The 22,078-nt window shown below is 42.2% G+C and overlaps 1 protein-coding gene across 2 annotated transcripts in view; it reads left to right on the top strand.

Moving 5' to 3' along the window:
• Window positions 1–22,078, top strand: part of pawr (PRKC, apoptosis, WT1, regulator) — a 63,398-nt gene that overhangs the window by 38,163 nt on the left and 3,157 nt on the right. For both annotated transcript variants that reach the window (XM_047575124.1, XM_047575123.1), the window contains exons 3-6: window positions 2,035–2,160; window positions 10,425–10,459; window positions 15,085–15,208; window positions 18,828–18,932. In XM_047575124.1, the coding sequence (XP_047431080.1) occupies window positions 2,035–2,160; window positions 10,425–10,459; window positions 15,085–15,208; window positions 18,828–18,932 (390 nt within the window). The remainder of the gene's footprint in view (window positions 1–2,034; window positions 2,161–10,424; window positions 10,460–15,084; window positions 15,209–18,827; window positions 18,933–22,078) is intronic.

The following is a 22,078-nucleotide window of genomic DNA, read 5'->3' as shown; positions in this document are numbered from 1 at the left end:
GAACCTTTCTCTCAGCCAGAGATGGAGCTTTAGAATAAGACGCCTGATCGTTTTCCTCCCAGAAGACGAGAGTTTCCAACCACAACAGACATTCCGACGGACCGTGAAGCTCCGCTCCAGATGTAGCGTCTTCAATTCCTCATGTGCAGAGTGACAGACGTGGGTACTGAGGCCGGAGCGCGCCAGGATACGTGCTTCTCTTAAGTAAACACTCTTGTGCGGCCCTGACACTCGGCCCTGCTGTAAACAGGAAGCAGAGAGGGATCCTGGCCGCTCCTCTCCAGTTTACACTCCAATCAGCGTTTATCATCGGGGACAAGAATTAACGCCGGCGCAGTCATTTAGCGTCGACTCCTGGCTGCGTTTGGCTTCGTTATCCGAAATTTTTGGCTCAGCCGGGAGACGGTTATTGTGGATGATGAGGACTTTCACACGGTTCGGCTATATGTTCAATCAATCTCAATGTTCTAGCTGGTGTATAAAAAGTGTCTCCGGTGCGTATCAATTTTCACAGCTGGGAACAATTCAACCAACTTTCCATAACATATTTAGTTTGAAAAGTACAAGACGTTAAAAATAAACTCCATGTGTGTTTTACTCTTTTATGCGTTGGACTGGAAGTTTAAAACACTGCTCAGATAAGATAACTTCAGCCCATCGTGCAGTCCTGGCGCACTAAGGCGTCCTTTTTTTTTTTTTTTAGTTTGGTTTGAACCCTTTGTTCTTTGAAATATAAATACCTCCGAGTCAAAGCGTTGCCCGTTCTTAACTCTGCACCTTCACTGCTCATTTCAGCTGTTTAACCGTCCAGAAAAAAAAAAAAAAAAATAAATAAATGATGATGTCAGGAGCAAAAACACCCCTTATATGGGTGCACACAGATCCCCTTTTTCTCTTTATTTGGAATAGAAGAAAATGCGGAGCAATTTGGAATACTGGGGCCGCGGCGTGTGTGTCCAAAACAAACTTTGAGATTCCCAGTTCTGCATTTCATGCGAGTTTGTGCATAGCAGAGCGGTTAGTCGGTGCACAATTCACTCCGTGTTGACACAGACAGACTTCTGTTTAACGTCATTTTTTTTTTTTTTTTTTTTTTTTTAATAACCCCGAACCCTCTCATTTCCCACATCTCGTTAGGTTTTAATCCCAACGTGAAGCAAGTGCGCGTTGCAGTCACGGTTACGCAGTCGAGCCGGAGAAGGAGAACGCCACACTCGAGGAAAATCAATTGTCCACCTTGCGTGAGCGCGCGTGAGGCAGATGAGAGGATAGAGCAGCTAGCAGGAGCACAGGGAGTCAAAGTGAAACGGAGCTGGCATTTTCCCCCCAAGGACCCGCTGATAAACGTTTGGCAGGAAAGGCCTCGCAAATGACTGCATTCCTTGTTAACCTTGTAAGGCTATTTTTACCAGCGAAAGGGTCCGTTCTTTTGTTCGGCCTGCAGCGTGAAACAGGAAGGACTGGTCTGAGCTGCGCCCCCCTCTGGGAGTTCGGCTCCGATCTCTGTATCTCTTCACGACGCTGCCGTCCGTCCTAATGTCTGGCTGTGATGAACCCGGTAAATGGGACGCAGCGGAAGGTCGCGGCTTAAGAAAAAAAAGCCCCAAGTTACCAGGAGGTTTTTCCCTGCCCGAATAACAAAAGCTAACTCCCTTTGACTCCCCTGTCAGAAGGGATGTTTGTGCTCCGCGTGTTTATTCTTTTATTGTGTTTTCAAGGGACATTCCACCGAAAACAGAAATCCCCTCTGACCGTCCCCTGGAGGTGAAAGGCCCTTGTGCAGACGGTTTTTCCTGTTGCCTCACCAGAGTCCCTCTGGTGTCGAGGGGGTAGCATTTCTTTATGCCGAGAGTTTTCTGGAAGTGATTGCGATCACGTCCTAAGAGGATTAAGAGGACGCCCCGGTGGTTTTGAGCCCGGGGTCCGTTATTGCTGGTTAGTGTGGGAATGACCTCGCCTGTCACCGCGCATGTGTCAGCGCGTTCACATGAACTGATGTTTTTTTTTCCTTGTTTCATCCGTCTTCTCCTTTAGAGCCTGGATGAGCTGGACGATGACGACACAGGGGAGAAGAACAGGCGGGAGGAAGAGGAGCTGGTTCAGGCCAACACTTTCCAGAACGAGTCCATGACGGCGGATCCTTCCACCGGCCACATCATGGTAAGAAGGTGGAGGAAAACCATGCATCTTGATTTTATGAATCAGTGCACGGCCTCCGTGGAGTACGGCTTGTGTTTACCAGCTTTGCCGTGCCTGTTAAACAGAATATTGTACAGATTGTTACACCGGTGCTGCCAAACAGAGGCACTGTTGCTCAGGGAGACGCCAGGAGAGACGAGGAGCAGCTGAGTGTGTGTGTGTGTGTGTGCATGAAAAGCTGCAGTGATGCTAAAACCCAAAAAGGTGTCTCTGCGTTTCATCATCACTGAGAAATCACATTAAAAGCAAAAGGAGAACGCTGTCAAAGCGGCTCTTCACAGGCCCAGGCTTTTAGATTTTTGTTCAGAGCTTATTATATCTTTTGCTAGAGGAATCAGCTTTCTAGGCGTACATCTCGTCAGATTGTAATGATTAGCAGGACCAGACACAAAACCCTGTCGTAGCTGTGAAGAAGCACAATCATCAAACTTCTACTTTGTCTTCAGCGATGTTCAGGCCACGGACCCCAAACTGATGGAGAGATTAAGTAGAGACCCCCCTACCTACTATATGTTCTATATTAACCTCAGCTTAAAGCTATTTATAAATATACATTCATTATTGTGCCAAGATCTGAAGCATAACTGAATAACCGACCAGCAGGCTAGCAGTCAGCTACCAGCTAGCAACCAACAAGGAGACACCAGCTACCTAGCCTAGCCAATAGCTGTAGGTAATAAGTGATGAGATATGCAACTACATGTCAACCAACACTTCTCCCCTCTGCAAAACATGAATCAAAATACATTGAGAAACCCAGTCCAACTACAAAAAAAAAAGGCTAGCAGTCAGCTACCACTAACAACCAATAAGGAGACACTAGCTAACTAGCCTAGCCAACAGCACTAGGGAATAAGTGGTGGGATATGCGACAACATGTCAGCCAACACTTCTCCCCTCTGCAAAACACATTGAGAAACCCAGTCCAACTGGGGGAAAAAAAGGAGGCTAGTAGTCAGCTACCAGCTAGCAACCAACAAGAAGACACCAGCTAACTAGCCTAGCCAACAGCGGTAGGTAATAAGGGATAGAATATGCAACTACATGTCAACCAACACTTCTCCCCTCTGCAAAACACGAGGCAAAACATATTTAGAAACCCAGTCCAACTGAAAAAAGCAGGCTAGCAGTCAGCTACCACTAGCAACCAACAAGAAGACTCCAGCTAACTAGCCTAGCCAACAACAGTAGGGTTAGGCCCATAACACCTCAAGAAGACAGTGCGTTCCAGCGTCCTGGAGTCAGTCCTGCTTTATCATCATCATTATTATTATTATTATCATTATCATTTTGCATTCAATATTAAGCTATCCCTTATCCCTTTACTAAAATATATTGGATTCATGTTGGATTCAAGAAATTTAAGTTTGTGGGTGTAGGAATAATAAAAAAAAAAATGTCTAATCAACCAAGGACCCCCCCGCAGTACCTCCACACACCCTTAGGGGGTCACGGATTCCCTGTTGAAGATCTATGGCTTCATGTATAAAGTGTCTGGTTCTACAGAATGAATCTTTTAATCTCACTGAGTAATATCGTGTTTATTTAATAGCGAGTCTGCCTCTAATCCAAACGAGTCCAGGAGGCGTTCTGTGAAATGAGGACGTAAACGAATTAGTGAAAATGAAGTCGAAACGAGAGGCGACAAGCAACCTGAGTCTGAATTCAGATATGAACTGGAGCACAGAGAGGATGAGGATGAGTAACAATGAACGAAAACCAAAAACGCTCGGCTCTCGTTTCTGTAAAGAAAAATCATCTGACTGACATGAAAATTGCCATTTGAGGGAAAAAAACAAAAAAAAAAAACAACAAAAAAAATAAAACATAAATATATATCAAACAGGTCCGCCGCTGTGTGACAACTTCCACGGATGTAGCTAGGAGTCGTGTTCCAGATGGATTGGCTGTTATGCATCAGCGGGCTTATTTTGTTTTGGGCTGGAACTGTCTGAGGGTGTTTACGCGAGACCGAGGCTTGTGCATGAAATATGTACACAAACGCTAACACACTAACAGGAAGAAGACTGTGACAGCACCTGCTGAGATGTAGCTTTGATAAGAAAAAGAAAAAGAAGAAGAAGAAGAAGAAGAAAAGCTAAGCACTATTTATAGAAACTACAAGTAAACAACCAGCAGAATCCACTTTCTGCAGCTTTTGTAGACGACCCAGTCGAGCCTCCTGAGTCTAATCCGAACACTTGTACATGTGCATTAGGCACCGTTACTCAAATAAATATTTGTATTATGCTGAGGTTCCTGTTCCAACTCGTTCATTAGGAGAAATAAAGAGCTGTTAGGATTGGGTATTGAATTTTAAACTTTAAATGCAGCTTAAAATACACATTGTGTATATATACAGTAAGTACATCAGATTACAGTGATAATTCATTAGACAAATTGAGTCAAAAAACTATATTAATCCAAGTACACTTACACAACATGAGTTTTTCTTTTAAAATCCATATTAAGGCATTCAAACAATATCATAATATATTGCCGTATCAATATATATATGTATTTTTTTTTACCCATCCCGACTGTAAAGTCAGAGAATCTCAGAAATGTTCCGTTCCCCTCGCAGCCTCGTTTATCAAGGGCAGACGAAGCGCTCGCCGTGCTCGTGATATACAGCGTCGGCATCAAGGTATCAGAACAAAATGTTTTAAAAGGAAGCTCAGGTCAACTCCTGTTCAGGGCTGCGCGTCTGCTAACGGTCTCCCCAGGTCTCTGAGCGTGTTCCAACCAAAACAAGCCCCGACGTCTTCTGTGTTTTGTGCCGGAGACTTAATGGAAACTCCAAAAAAAAAAAGGGCTCATGGAGTTTTAAATATTTAATCAGATGTTTTGAATTCTGTATCGATGATGCGGGGAGTACATGATGTGCATGTAAATTGCATGGACAAACAGTTCTTCTCCCCCTGTGGTAGGACACATGTATCTGATAGACAGGGAGGCCCTCTGCAGGCATGTGGTCCTGGTTATCAGGTCTTACCTCCCTCTGGTATGCAAGACTTACAAGGAAACCTGCCTCACTGATCCAGCAGCCAGAACCATGTGGAACATTCCTCAGGATCATCTGCTTTTTGTTGTGGCGCCAGGTCCATGGCAGACCGGTTCAGAACACCCCCCTTTATCCCTCCCCATCCCTCCTTTTCACCTGGAGAAGTGCTGACAGTCTCCATCCAGCACTTTTCAACCGGCCTCATTTGCATTTTTAATTAACACCCTTCAGTCCAGAAAACGGCCGCTGATGCAGAGCATCTTGTCTGAACAGCAGGGGAACGCTCGCTGCCCGCCTCGTGGCATTTTCAGCGAGCGCTGCCCCCGTGCTAACGGCGAAAACGCTGGTTCTGGTGCCTGAAACAATATTTGATCACATTCACACCTCTGTTGGTTCAAGATTTTAAGGATTACAGATGTACGAGCCAACTGAAACCACACTAATATTTATCTTTGGCAGGAAAGCTTCCAACAACAAAAAAAAAAATAGATTGTCAATAGAGAAGTAGATAGAGCTTAAAGCATAGATATAAAATATAGGTTTGTACGGCTTTATTACATAGTGAACCTGCGTCACTGCAGTGGGAGCTATCGCCCCAGTTAATAGATACTGATCAGCCACAACATTAAAACCACTGACAGGAAAAGTAAACCAGCCCCTGTGTTAGTGCATGTGGCACAATTTTTGGCAACAAAGTCCATCTCTACACAAATTTTTGAAACCTGATTTTTCTACATAAATCTCTTAAACCGCTTCAGCACTTTACAAAACTGAATGAAAATGAATGAAATGACAGTCATTTTGTGGATGGGGTCCTATCACGGGGGAAATGGCTGATTTTAGTGTTGAGCTCTAAAAATGACAAATTCTTCTCGTAAATGAAGCCCTAATACTGCAGAATGAATATTTTTATTGTGTCACGGCCGAGAGACCAAAAATGTAGTTATAATGGGAGTCAATGGGACGTTTTTGTGCGCTAAGGTTAAAAGAGGATACTGAATGTGAAATCTTATGTTACACAAAATCTAATAATGCAATGAAGTTATATCCAACGTTGGTATGAAAAAAATGCCCAACGTTATTTTTATGGAAAATGGCTATTTTTTCCATGTTATGTTTTTTCCGTAAAAGCAACAATGACTTCAAGTAATGAAAATTCCTCAAAATGATTGAATTTGGTACAAATTTTGGGTAGTTTTATGAAGCGCTGAAGTGGAGAGATTTATGCAGGAAAAAATCTGAAAAATATTAAACTATTAACTTTTTATAGCATTTTTTGGACATTGACATTTTTGTCTGCTAAGGTTACAAGAGGGTAGTAAATTAAAAGGATGCCTGAAGGTTAAAAAAGCATGAAGAACAGCACGAGGTGTTGACCTGGCCTCCAAATTCAGTGTATCTGTGGAATAATCCACAGATGATCCTGAGAAGGCCCATGTCCACTCTCTGATGAGTCACAACTGGAGTATTGGGAATATTAGGGAGGTGGTCATAATGTTACGCCTGGTCAGTGTGCCTTTGGTTAGTATGCATGCAGTAGCTGCACCAGTCACACGAAGGGCAAAGGTTTAACATGACTTTCTGCAAGTGTAATCGTACAGGTTGGCCCTGTTTTCATCCTCAGCCTTCGATTTCTGCTCCATGTTGGCTTTTTTGGCGTTTAATTCTAAAGCCGGCATCAAAGACTCAGACAGCTGCTGTTAGCATCTTAATAGAAATGTGAGACTGCTGCAAAACATCTGGTCTCTAATATAATAGAACAGTCAAGTAAAATAGGTGCACTTCAGTGAAATCCACGCTGTTTGCTGCCGCTGCTGCTGCTGCTGCTGCTCTCCCCAGATCCCGTGATTATTCGGGAGATTTGCAGGTTCACGTGGGCTCATTTAAAATGCCAATCATGCATCTTATTCGAGCTTCTCTCTCATGAATTTATTGAGAGCCTCCGGTGAAATCGTGATCTTTATCAGGTCCGCTCAGATAAACAAGCCGAGCGGAGTGCTGCTCCACGTTCGGTTTGGAATGGGAGGCTAGAGATCAGCTTTTTATGGGTAAACACGACAATCCTTTAGAGCGTTTTAAATTCCACCACCTAAATCATAGGCCGAGCATGACATTTGAATGTTGTTTCATCGCAAAGTGCCCATGGAGTGTTCCAGGTACGCGGGAATGCACCGCCAAACAGTAACGTGCTCGGGTTCAGTGATAAAACACATGCTTTACTGCGTGTACTTGACTGTATTCTTAGTAACTGGGAGCTCTGTGGTGAGGCTTATGGGAGCTGTCACTGCAGCTCAAGCATGATGAATAAAGTCACACAGGCTTGTGTTGTGTGCACTGAAGTGGTTGTGTATGAATTACACTAACCTTGTCTTATAGATTGATATGTTAGGTTCATGGAACACACTGTGGCACGCGGCTAAAACACTTTGCTGATGATATGAGGCTGTTCTTGTGTAGTTTAGGACTACTCAACACAGCATTAAATGTTCTTATTGTCTTGGAATTGAACTTTGAGTGTTTCTTGTTCTGCTGTTTAATATGAATCACTGACACTTAAACGATAAGAAACACAATAGAGTGGACTGTTTCCCGTTGTTTGGCTGCTTAGGTGTGGACAGTACACTGAAAGAAAAGTGCAAATTAATGTTGGGCAGGACCATGTTATGACACGAGAAGGACGTTTTCAGTTTATTAATCGGCATTTAAACTCTGATACTGGCTAAGTGTGTGTGCAGTACTTACGACTCCGGCGAAAGATAATGAATTAGCGCACGATCCCTGCAGAGTGCAGCCGATTAAAAACACATCAGACGTATTAATAACTTGTGTCTTTTATGCAAAAATGCTGCTCAGAGCTCTTGAGCTGTGACTAAGTGATGAATCCAGCAGAAAACTTCACACACAAAGTGTCGTTTTAAAGTTTATTTAGTTTATAAATGTGCAGTTTGAGCTTCCGGTGTGTATAGTGTATTCTCCGTGTCGTATCGCTCTTCTGTTGTTGTGTCTATCTCACAGCGTCCACCAGTGTTGTGACCTTTGTTCATGATGTTGTTTTGACGTGTATTTCGACCTCACCTTCAAATTATCCCTCAGGTTCATCGACTCTTATCTCTCAGCCGACGGGTTTAATGAATGCAGATGTAAATACAAAACAGGCAGGAAATGTAAAACCATATAATTGCCTCCTATACTGTTATGATCCTCATCAGCCAGGTCAACTGTGTTTTCAAAGGTTTATTCAAGTTATTCCGACTCTGACTCTGGAAGCAAGAGAGTAAACTCGCATTTACATTTAGACAGCATTTTTTTATTTGTATACGCCTCGTCGATATAAAGTAAAGAGTTATTGTGATTGTGACTTTTTGGAATATCTCTTCTCTCTTCTCCACCGTTCTCTATAAAAAGAGCCGTCAATGACGAAGGGAATCCGTCTGGTTTCAGCCGACACCCTCGGCCCACTATCTGGTGGTAGGATTTAAGGTTTGTGGGCGGTGTTTCTCAGCAGTAAACATTTGGGGAACTCGTATTTCGTCGTACTTCAATGAACCGTATTTCTTTGGTCGTCGCTAGAGATCAACCGATATATCAGCCGGACGATATTTGCCTTTGTTCAGGTGTATATTTTTTTAACCGGCAAGCTGGAGGACCGTGCAGCCCATACATTGCCCCTCCCCCACTAGCAAAGTGCGTGCAGCTGGAAGTTTTGGAAGCCAACAGTAGTGACGTTCGTTACCACAGCTTTTTTTTGAAACATGTGTCTCCTCCAGATCCTGAACTTCTCTAAAACTCAAGGTGGTATCGGCGATACCGTTCTGATATCGATATCTTGTGCAAATACCCTCTAATGTGTCTGGTAAACCTAAAAAAAAAGTAGTGTATTTCAAATCATAGCGTCTTAAAGAATATAAGACGTCAGAGTAATTTATTTAAAAATAGGATCGATTTTAGACTATAAAGACCTGGTATCGGAAGTATCGATATTTCAGTATCAATCTGCACATCATTACCCAACAGCAGCAACTCCCTTGAAAGTAGGTACAAGCAAGTGCACTGAACCCAATTTTCTTAATTAAATGTGTATTAATTTCAACAAAGATGAGGATGCAACACTACTTATGTTCAAATACGTTAAAATATATTCAAAGAAATTACATGAATGAGAAATAAGTGCATCAAACCTCTTTTTACCTGTTTACTTTGTATGCATAAGAACGTTAAATAGTCTTTAAGGTTAATAAATGTTTATGTTTTTGGTTAAATTGAGCCTTGTAACATTTGTTATCGTTGTGTCATTTTTAATATTGGCCCTAAAAAAAATGTGTCAGTCGATCTCTAGTCGTCAGCTCTAATACTAATTCTATAATTCTTCTCACTGTGCATTAACCTCATTAGGTTCAGTTCCTGTCTGAACATTGAGAGCAGTACACTTGGAGGAGCAGCACCATCTGTTTGCCTTAGGTTAAGTTCCTGATCAGACAGTTTGTGGGAAAGATCAACCACCACTGGCTTTTCAAGTTTGGCTCTATCTGCTCAGAACACGCTAATTCCTAGAAAATGTCAGAAACCATGTTTATGAAACTGCTCTTAATCCCTTAAGTGAGCCGGGCCAAATGCTTGAAAAAGTCCTCTTTAAAAAAAGACGCTCCTCCATCATTGTAAATGATTCTCGCCTGAACCGGGGAGAAGACGAGGAGGGAGGTTAAAAGATGAGACGGAGGCGGGCGAAAGCTCTGACTGAAAGATTACAAGAGAGCTGAGGTTCCTCAATCAAACTTGGGACCCTTCACCGCGCGAGACCCGAAGGAAAGAGGAAATGCGTATTAATTTCACGGCGCCTGTGACACATTTTTCAAGGGTCTCACCAAAGGCGACTCCATTGGAGCGACACTGCTGCATATATCTAAACAAGCTTTAGAACGTACAATAATGGGAAAAACACAAGATAAACGTGCACAAACAAGATTGCCTCCCACAGCTCGATGCTATAGGGCTCCTGCTGAGCTATTAAACGCAACAACGCTCATCTATGTCAGCTCAGCGGCTGCAATTCACAACACGCAACCTAAAGGCTTTCTATGAATGCTGCCCCTGATAACATTTATCCACCAACACAACCCGCGGCAGATGAACACAATCTGATACCTCACGCTGTTTGTCCTGAAATCACCTTCTCAGATTAGAAAATTTTTTTTATTCTTTGTTTTTTTTTTCTATCTTGCAGGAGACCCCAAAATCTGGAATCGGCCGCCATAAAAGGTGAGTCTTGTGTTTTATTTCTCCTCCTGACTGAGACTGGTTCTAATCTGCCTCAGTATCACTAGTGATTCGTCAACATGAAGGAACAGAAGCAGCAGTTTCAGTCATTAATTACAAGAACAGATTTCCTCTGAAATCGTCTAAGGCCCTTTTTTTTTCCCTTCAGTGCCTGACTGTTGCTGTATTTTTTTTTTTCTTACCTCGTTGCAGTTTTATTTCTCGCTATTAGGGTTCAAGAAGGATTGGTGGTTGATGGCTTTTTCGAACACTACTTGACAGGACACCATCTGGACCTTGGACACTTTGTTCAGACCATCACTTCCCTGCTGTGGCTGGCAGGGAGTGCAGACAGTAAATGATTCGCTTTGAAAGGTCTGGAGTCTAAAATGTGCGGGTCAGTTCGGTTTAGAAGGGGGCCTTCAAAAGGTATTTCTTGCGAAAATAAAAATGTGTGAACGGAGAGACCTCCTGTTGGGCAGATAGATATTTTGTGTGTTGTGGAAGTTTTGGCAGATGCAACTTTGTTCGGACACAAACAGCGCCTGAAATCAATATCACAGAAAATGGCTTTTATAGTTGAGATTCCAACTCTATTCCACTATGTGTTTATTTTTGCGGCGTTTGCAACCATATTGAGAAACCCCAACAGCCAGGTTCACCAGCTGACATTCAGCCTGGCTGTGTAGTTATGGCTGCTGCTCTCGTCAGGTGGCCCGGCTACACTTGGACGCTCTGTGCCTCTTTCGAAGGACAACCTGGCAGGTGGGCTGGGTGGCACAAGACGGCTGAAGGATCAAGTTTACACAAACACGTTCTTCTGATTTACTCCCCTCTGACATCTTTCCCCCTGCGCGATTAGTCCCTTTTTCAGATATTTTTCTGCAGTCGATGGACGTGCCAGAGCGTCCAAATCACATGACCAATTTAAGACGACGTACAAGCAAGACGCAGCGTCACTGAATATCCGTTCCAGCTTTTGTAGAAAGTGCTAACTTCAAACTATAGAGCAGTTTTTAAACTGTGTTGATAGGTCAAGTAAAACTAGACTTATTAGAAATAGTTTACCGCGCATTTTTTCTCAATATTGCCATCATGTTGAGAAACGGTGAAAAGGAAATCCGCTAGCCAGCTTCGAATGCTCGTAAGCAAAAAAAAATAAAAATGTACATGACACCCACTTTTCCTACTGGTGGAAGATGCATCCCAAAATGGAAACAATGTGCCAATGGTTGCTAAGTTGTGGGAGTGACGCTATATTCAGTCTATGGAGTGACTGCAGCCAAAGAGACAGAAGCCAGCGATTTGGGACTTTTAGATATTATTACTTATTGTTACACCTGATAGTTTTGTAAATTGTGTAAATAGTCGTACAAAAATGCATTCATTTTAATGGAAATAGTTATTGTTTGCTGAATTTGTACATAAGCCTTTGAAATTTATTTATAAAAATGGTTCGTTAAACATGGAATTTAAATTTGTGAAGGAAGTTAAAAATATATATATAAAAAATGTAATCAACCAAAGATTCTGCGACCCCCCCTGCAGTACCTCCGCGGACCCACTAGGGGTCACATACCCCCCCTGTTGAAGACCTATGCTCTGACTTTTATTTTCACTGGAAATTGGTAAAAACGCTCTCAAGCTACCAGGAACTCTTCAAGCCTGCCACTAAAAGCTGTTTATAGCGAGTGTTTAAAGGTCCCTCTCTGAAGAATAAACTAAACTACATGTAGCTCACATCAGAGAGCTCATAAGGGCCTGAAAGACTGAAACATTTAAAAGCCAGAGCAGAATGGCACCTCAAAGCCTCTACGAATTTAAGTAGCTGGACGTTTTCTTACCATCCGGAGCAGAATCATTTTCCGGGCCGAGCGGCGCTCTGATCAGATGGTTGAATACTGCGTTGAGGCGGTCGTAGTTTTTGACCCATTCCGCACTGAAGTTTGAAGAGAGAGACGTTGTTATTACCTGCGACTGCTGCTGTTATTGGCTCCCCCCCCCCGTCTGCGCTTTCTCCTTCCCACCTGCTGAGGCTCCCAAGAGTGTGTGATTGGCTGAGCCTCTCCTTCCCCAGACCTCACGCTGCAGGGTGCTAATGGGCCGCGGCGTGATATTTAGCATCGAGGCCATGGATGTTTAGGCTCGGCTTCAACGCCCGCTGTGCATCCTGGAGTACCTGAGTGTATGTGTGTGGGCGTGGGCGTGTGCGTCGCTGTTCTTCTTCCATATTTAGCTGCGATTGAACAATCAACCGTCACATCTCTTGAAAACTAGACCTCACGAGCGGTTGTCGTCTGTTTTGTGTATTTCTTTCTCCGGGGCGTCACGGCGAGGGGATGAATCCTCGTCACGCTTTGTAATGAATACTTTGCATGTGTGCGCTCACGCTGATAGAGGACTTGTGGCCTTGAAGAGCCCACGATGAGAGAGACAAATGAAACGCACTTTATCTCGGCGTAGGCGAGCACCAAGGAGAGCCTTTCAAGGACTCCCTCTTGATCAAAAGCGACGGCCGCTGCAATGTTTGGTTCTCTGCAAGAATGAACGAAAATAAGCTGTCGGCTCTGTAAATGTCAAGGTACTGAAAACTACCGCCTCTGCATATGTGTGAGAAATGGCACAATGGCCCCACGAGAGAAAAGAAGATTTTCAACCGTTTTGCGACACAAAGCTCACATTTCGTCGCAGCTGTCACTTTAGCCCTCCTCATGCAGATTAAAGCCTCGAGTTAGGTGATAAGAAAATGGACATTTTGACATATTTGAAAAATGGCCCAGAACTCTTTCGCATCAGAGGAATCAGGAAGCTGCGTGGCCTTTCTGTGGCAATGCCAGATAATCCACGACGCGGTTGTTTGAGGGATTACCTAACAGATTTCCAATTAATGTATTTCCAGGAATCTTTTCACTCCTTTAGAGCGAGTTCTTTGGCTTCTAGTGTTTGTACAGGGTTAATCTTTAACCTCCTGAGACCCAAGCTTTTGTTTTCTATGCATTTTTTTTATTTCTCCAAGTTATTTGAGATCAGTAGGACATAAGATGTATAAAAAACTAAGCGTCATCTTTAAAAACCCAGCGTCCTCATACGTGGACACTGGGATTATTTCATTATTTATATTATAATAAAGGCACCCAATGTGTGACAAAATATAAAACTGTTTATTTTAACACCTGAACATGGCTGCACAAAACCAAAATTGCAAACAATGAAATCCCAACATCCTCAAACATGTACTTGCTAATTAGCGACGTTGTAGCTCATTACTATTATAAAATTTGCGAGTCGTATCAAACTAGAAACGTTAATAAGCACAAATAAATAAGTTTTAACCAGAGAATTTGATGGGCTTTAGTTCCTCGTCCTGTTTTGTCCTGTGATCGTCTGTAGAAAGAATCTGATGAAATTTTTACTGACTAGTGTATTGACCCTTTGCCACCACTAGATGGCAGACTAACGTGTCCACTAATGAGGACAGCGGGTTTTAATGAAGCAGAATAAACTGCGATAAATATAATAATCCAATATACTGTAGTAAACTGATAAGTGATAGCATAATATTGAATGCAAAGTGATAATACAATAATAATGTATGTTTATAAGTAGCACTAGTTTAATATAGAACACATAAAGTAGGTAGATCTCTACATCAGTTTGGGGTAATTGGCCTGAAAAACGTCAAAAATCTACAGCATTACATGTTGGATAACAGGCTCAAAATAAGAACCCCCCGAAAAAAACAAAGAGAGAAATCATTCTCAACTCCAGTCTCAGAGTTAAAAAGTACACGAAGTCATCTAATCATATCTGGCAGGTCTTTAAAAGAGTGCAGATGGTACAAAGGAGTTATATTTGTCCTTTGTCTTGCCAGCAGCCTTCCTGTCTGTTTCAGCTGCAGAAACACGCCAACAGTCCCCTTCAGACAGCTCAGTAAAGTCTGCAGCCTCCCCAATAATACGCTTCCCAGAGAGGTTTTATAAACCTGTCAGTCTGTTCCTACTGGGCAGTGGGAGTTGTCGCAGTCGTCGTGTACAGAGCCAACAATTCATTCCATGTTTCCACGTCAATGATTATTGGAATAAGGTCAGAGAGAAAATAAACTGCACATGAATATTCTTCCTCAACCGCCGCAGACTCTAAGCAGCGGGGAAGCGAAAAGGAGATAAAGGTTAATGTTCTGCTGGACCTGCAAAACCATTCCTCACCGACTTAAGAACGTCGACGCGCAAGCAGCCGCAAGCTGAGTCTATTTGAAGTTGTAATATGTAAATTGTTTCTTAATCAGAATCCTTTTTGCACCAAAGTTGCAAATCCTCGACGGCCCCCCCCCCCTTTTTCCATTAAAGGAATAAAAAGGCGGAGGGGTGGTGGTAATAATGCTGGTCTAATTGAAAGAGCAAACACGCAGAAGATATTCCCACCTGTTCTTTTGATGACGGACGTGTCCTCCCCATTGAAGTATAATAACGTGGGCGCGATCCATGCCATCAAACAGCCTCGGCGTGAATAGAAAAGAGGAAATCAAACACGAATGTCACTCTTTTTTTTTTTTTTTTTTCCAACTTGGGAGCATTTCGGAAAGAACGAACACTAGCAGCGTCTGTTTTGCTTTGTGTGTTGTGTAACAGCTCTGCAGGACAGGGGTCTGAGGAGGAGGTCGGGGGAAACAGCAGACAGCGACACAACCGTCACGGCAGAGATGGAGGAGCTGCACCTGGAGGTCTGGAGAAGAGGCTGGAGGAGCTGGAGAAGGTACAAGCACTGACCCCTCATCCATCATATTAATGGTTTATCCTCCTCCTCCAAATAGATGGAGATTTAAAGCAAGATTGCCCGCTCCTTTGTTTACGGCCTTAAAACATAATCACCCTTTTGTTTTTTATGGACTAAGAGGTGAGTAAATGGAGGCTTCTGCTGTGAGGCCGGCCTCGTTCATGGTCCAGATGACTCAGAGCGCACACGATGGCAGATTTTATTGCTGCCCCGCTGTGAGAAGGTCAGCGCCTGTTGGTCTTGAGAGTTCTCCAAGTCCTTTCCTTATCAAACGGATTTGATGTTTACTGAACATCTGGCGACTGTGCTGCTGTGCTCAGTGGAGTTTAAGTGATTTATATTACCTTCCTCAGCGATGCAGAACTTTTAACTGCGGGTTTTTGTTTTTTAAATTAGGTTCATAAATGGTAACTTTTTGATTCCATTGAGTTTAATGTAGAACATATTAGGGCTGCACGATTCTGGAAAAAATGTGAATGACGTTTTTTTTTTTTTTTTTGCTTAGAACTATCACGATTCTTTGGCAGGAACATTCAGATGCTCATTCAAGTAGAGTATCAAACACTGAGATTTCCTTAGAATGTAGAGCGTACGTCTTTGGGCGCCAGTTTGGACTCTCGCCACTTACGACCTGGAATTTCTTCGCCATCCATTTAACTCTCTTTACCGCTGACTTCTCTCCGCTTCTCTCCGTCACTGTTTCCACACACTCTACTGCAGACGGGCTTCCTCCTCCGAGGGAATCACGTGTTGTAAAGACGCTTTACCATAGGTGGAGGGAGGAGTCAGCGGCAGTCCTGCCTTTAGGGGCTCTTGAAAAAAATCGATTTTTTAACGATTTATCGTGCAGCCATAGAACATGTACAGTAAGGGTCCCCAATGAATCTCTCCCTCAGTTTGGGGGTGCTTTAGCCTGAAAAACATTGAGGACCCCTGGATTAATTAATTAGTCAACTGGTCAGTACAAACCCTAGTATCTCAGGTCTGTAAAAATATTCAGAACCAGCACAAAAGAACTAACCTCAGTTCATTCAGTGACGACGACATTCAAGACATTTCTCCTAATGTCTTCAACTTGTCTTGTTCCATCCAGGAGTCGGTTGCATAGAGAATCTGTGTTATAGAAACAATCACGATCCCACCAGCTCACTCTGAGTAGCAGCAGACTCTTCTCGCCAACTAAAAGCATCTATCTTTGGGTCTTTTGTGCTGCTGCCCAAATTCTGAGTTTGCGTCTGGGAAACTGCGGAAACTCTCCTCAGTGTTGTTGAAGCGATGACCTTTTCCAGTCCTGATACGTCTTTTCCCTTCTACGCGGCTCCTGTCAGACACTCAGCCCCTCGCTGCTCCCACTGTAGAAACTCTACTCGGAATCAAATGTCACTCAAAAAAAAAAAGGGTTTTAAAGTAAGTGCTGCTGTGACCTCGGTGACTTCAAGTCTGAGCTGTTTCTCTGGGTCAAATGACCAGAAGCACTTTTTGAAATCGTACTTCACACAGTGCATGTTCCCATCAGTTTTATAGAGGAGACGAGGCCTACTCATATGAGCAGGGTGGTCGGTTAAACCTCTGAGGGTCCAGGCTGCAGACGTCTGCATCTTTAGATGTCCAGAAATGTTTGCTATAATTATGAACCTCTCACAGAAGCACCTGGTCTCCAAAGCTAACTCATACCTAACTTCAGCTCAGGTTGGAAAGAGAGTTGTAGAGCCAGGCTGTGTTTCTTTGAATGACACCTGAACAGACTCTGCTCAAAGGAAAACGCGTAGGAATCCTTTAAAATCCAGGATGAATAGAGCTTCTTGGTGAGCGTTTTTTATATCGGCTTCATTTTCGCCTCCTTTCTCTACCTGCACCATTTGGTCTCTATGGAAACGATTTCATGCTCCTGTGAAACGGCACACAAGTTGAAGCTCAAAAGTGGAAATCCTTCTCTGATCTTCATTTCTATCTTCATTTCTTCATTGTTGGTGGCATGGATACAGTCTTTCCTGGCTCCTTCAGCAAGACACAATGTTTATTTTCAGTGTAGCCGTTGAAGGAGGCGGACAAGAACTCGTCTGAAACACTAAAGTACTGCATGAAAGGAACTGCTTTGTTCACTGGCAGGAAACTGAAAATTACACATTTTGTCAAAACTCTCACGTCTCAAAAAGGGAGCGATTTTAAACCCAAAAGTGCTTTCAATTAAGTCGTCCATTGCGATGGATGATTTTAAGCCATTTAATACAGCTGTTAATCTAATGTGAAGCTAAGAATTATAATTAAAATAACATTTAGAGCTTTTCTAGTCTATAAATCTGTTTGTGGCTGATGTTTACACACAGAGCAGCATTCAATGTTTTCCATTCATCCGTCTACTACTATTTCTTTCTACTATGTGAGTCCTGGAGGGTCAAGGAGGCTTCTGACTGATTTCAAATAGATTCTCAAACATTTCAGCAACCGTTATATATATATATATATATATATATCTATATATATATATATATATATAAAAAATACCAGATGCTCCGTCCAAGACTGCTCCCGATTGAAATAGGTGGTGGAAACCTTGGATGACTTTTTTCCCCAAAATATTCTTATTGGAAAAATACAAGAAAAACCTCAAATCATATCAATACAATTAATCTTTTCCTATAGAGGAAAATTTCCCATAAATATCTCCTTTTATCACTCTATAAACCACAAAATACTGTCAACAAAAAAAAAATAGAATGAAATTTCAAGTTTTTAGGAGTAAAATGTTCTATAAATCAGGTTCTGAATGATACATGAAACATCCCCTCTGCCTTTAAAGTTTTACATTGTAAAATCATGTATATTTTTATTGGCGAACCAAAACCAAATCTACTCAAATCCTTCAAAACATATCATATAATCACATTAATATAAATAATATCAAAATAACAGATTAAATTCTCAATAAATTAATTCAAGCGTAAAAAATTAGTGATGATCCACTGCTGATCATCTCCTTTTACCAAAGACAATTTACAGCCGGATGAACTCAGATGAGTCTGACTTCCCCTCTCCTCTCCTTCATGTGTCTTTTCTTTGACTTTACTTGATAATTTGAGCTGTAATTTTCTAATTAGAGAAAACTTCAGGGCATTTTTAAATGTCTCCGCAGGTAAACCCTGCAGAATATCTGGTCATGTGACGCTTTTGAACCAATCACATTGTCAGAATGGAAGTCCAAGTTTAGATACAGATCAGCCTTTCACAATTGGTCGCCAATACAAAGGATATGACCATATTTGGACCTGACAGAGAGATCTGCAGGAGATTAAGAGCTTCTCAAATGTACCTCATATACCTCATAGAGACGAGGCTCACAGTAGAAAGATTACTTTTATAGAACTTAGGAGTGAATTAGAGGCAAAACACAGATAAAGTGTAGTGAAATGAGCACCTAAATGTGCATTTTGACCTCTTTTTTATATTAGTTTGATAGAAGACAAGCAAAATAGCAAAAAAATCTCAAAATTGATAAGTGGGTGAAATAACTGTGTTTTTTTGCTGCTGTGTGATTTCAGTCAAGATGAAGAAGCACTGTCCATGCAAACCTGAACGTTGTCTTTGTGCGTCCTCTCAGGAGCTGGCCAGAGAGCGTCAGGACAACGCCAGGCTGCTGAAGGCCCACCAGGACAAAGACGATCTCATTGGGAAGCTGAAGGAGGAGATCGACTTGCTGAACAGAGTGAGTCCGGCCTCCGTCATTTTCTGCTCTGATGTCTGATATTTTGAGCGTTCCTTTGTGCTTGCATGTGTGGGTGGCTCCTTGTAAATCATCATCTGGCACTTTACCGAAGTTGTGTTTAATGTGTCGTTCCACAGTGATTTGTTTTATTCTTTTTTTCCCCCCACAGTCCATTAACATTTGAGTTTAAATGCTGCAACACAATTAAAATGCTTTTCTAAGTCGCTGTTTAAACACTAGTGCTTTGATGATAGCCGAGTGTTAAAAGTTATTGATTGCATGTCATCTTAAATTTGTCTTCGTTCACAATGGACAGACACTAAAGGATTAACAGTTTCTGCAGCAGCTTCTTTCAGAGTTTAGACAGTGACTTAAAAAAAAAGAAAAGAAAAAAAGATCAATAAGAATTTGTGCAGTAGAGTAGCAGCTGAAAACATCACAGACCAACTGGGTTGAACTTTTAACATCCATTTTCTTTCTTTTTATCCTCATCTCCCTTGATGTCTGGGTTAGCTTTTGATGGAGACAGCAGTTCACAAAAACCCCAAAATTAAAACTTTAAAATGTGAATTCTATCTTGGGGTCCTGAGCCAAACTAAATGATCACCAAATTACAACCTAGCCAACTTCAGCCAACTTTAGCCAATCAGCGCGCTATTGTCATTCCCCCCGTGGCCTCGAGTAAAGATTACAATCAGCCGCCATTTAGAACAATGACTTTATTTCACAGTTGGACTCCCCCTCCGAAAAGCGCCGTTAAATTCCAGAGCAGCTCACTTTGTAGATCACAGTTTTCTTTTTATTCTTGAATTAAAACACAATCAGGCATTTGTTTTGCTTCAGTAGTGTACTGCAAAGGTCATATCAAAATCTTCACACATCATGATTATGGAATTAGTTATGACAGATTTTTTGGAGGGTAAATAATATGCGCACGATCGCTGGGGTTCTCCCGGTGTAAATGCTGTTGATACAGTGGTGATTACAAGCCCGGCAGTACGAGTAAAGGTCATGTTTGCTCTACCTGGCTCCTTCATAATTGAGATTTCTTGTTTCTTTCCTGAACAAATTTCTGTGCATGAGAGGGTAACCTTCTAGCATTTGATATAATTGGGTTTTAGCAATCAGTCGGATTTAAAAACGACAACATTTTAGGCATAATTATCTGAATCTGAGTAATACCCAACGTAATAACTTTAGCAGTTTTTTTTTTTTTTTTGCTACTGGTCTGAAAACTGAGCTCCTTGAGTTGATTTTTCTTTTTATAATAGGGCCACTATAATCTCAAGCAACTTATACTGTCAGATGGATATTAATATTAATATAGTCACATTTCCATCACAGGAACTTTCCCCAGGGACAAGGAACTTTTAGAGAAACTTAGATAATTTACATAAAACACTTTTAAATAACTTTGGAAACTCATAGTTGGGGTACCACTTTTCCAAACTTTCGAGACAAAGATAGCAGAGCTGAACATTTCTGATTATCCCAGCACTGACACTATTTTATTTATTTATAATTGCATTTTGGATAATCCCATTTGTAAAGCAGTAAATCTTCATCAACATCTGCTTGAATCATTGTTGTTGTTGGAAACACAACCAACCAACAATCATTAGGAATAAAAGCTCACGGGACTCAAAGTTCGAGGTGGATGCAGGACGGAAAAGCTGCTTATGACTTTATAGAACATTCATCATTTCATGTGATAGATGATGAAGTAATTCATTAAAACTCGAAAGTACAGTGACTACTCGTGGCTGCTAGCTGACAGAAAACCTAATACAGTCAAAATCAGTCTGAACACTCTAGAATTGGTTTATTTTGAAGACAAAATGTACTAATACTAAAGATGTCGAAGTTAAGCCAGCATCAGTCCTTATAGGTACACTTGCACAAAGTCAGGGATTTAGTAGGAACGTAGACGCAGTGGTCGGCCAAGGAGATGAAAAACGCATCAAGCTTATTTCCCATGGAAATTGGAAGATGTTCAGCAGAGCCACATCTCAGAACTGGCAGAAACCAGTGAGACCCAGGTACACCCATCTACTGTCTGGCCAGAAGTCTGGCAAGAAGTGGTCTTCATAGAAGACTTACAACCAAAAATCCATCCCCGTGACATGGAAATAAGACCAAGAGACTCAACCATGCACCAAAACTTAGGAACTGGGGTCAGAAACATGGCAGCAGGCGCTCTGGACTGAAATGTTTAGCTGTAGTAGAAGGCAGTTTGTTCACTGAAGGGCTGGAGAGAGCTACAATAATGACTGTGTGCAGGCAACAGTAAAGCATGGTGGAGGCTCCTTGCAAGTTTGGGGCCACTTTTCTGCAAAGGGAGTTAAGGTAAGGGTAAGGACTAACGGTGTCCTCAGTACTGAGAAATACAGGCAGCTTACATCCACAGAGGATCTGTGATTAGTTCTCCTTGTCTGGAACAACCTACCAGCCCAGGTCCTTCAAAAACTGTGTAGTCAACAAAGGGTGGTCACACCAGATATTGATTTGACTCATGCATTTTGTTAATTGACGAAAACCAACTATTAACACTTCCATTTATGAAAGCTTTCTTAGTTTACAGCATTGTTTTCACACCTAAACCCTGAAGCTTTTGCACAGCACTGTACCTCTGCTCTCTCCAAAGAAGAGAACTCCAAGTACTCCCTCAGGAAAATCTGTTAAGACGTGAGAACGCCAGGACAAGTGGTGATAACTGCTGCTACGGCAATTATTGTCAGAAGTGCTTTTGACAGATCTTGTAACCATCACAGTCTGATCTTTTCACTCTGAGGTAAAGCCAATAGCAGTGGACATGAGTGTTTTTAGATTGGGGTCTTGTTTCCTACTCACACTGAGGTCAGAGTTGAGAGGTCAGGTTATTCACATGTTAGCTGATCCCCGGGTGAAACCAGCCTGAACCCTTTGAACCCGTTGTTTTTCTGCCACCCTAGACCCAACAGTCACTCTTCAACTTGCAGCCTTTGCCTGTGTTTTCTGGATCACCGTCTCTGAAAGCAAACACAGTGGGAGGGCACAGATCTGAAAGACTTTCATGTCTCAAATATTCAGAGAGAACAGATCTGAGTGCGCCCCTGTGGAGCCAATCAAATCTAAACAAGAGATCAAACTCTGCCCGCAAAAAAAAA

This window comes from Mugil cephalus, chromosome 22 (genome assembly GCF_022458985.1).
Source record: "Mugil cephalus isolate CIBA_MC_2020 chromosome 22, CIBA_Mcephalus_1.1, whole genome shotgun sequence".
Taxonomy (NCBI): domain Eukaryota; kingdom Metazoa; phylum Chordata; class Actinopteri; order Mugiliformes; family Mugilidae; genus Mugil; species Mugil cephalus.
This window is presented reverse-complemented; position numbering and strand designations above follow the sequence as displayed.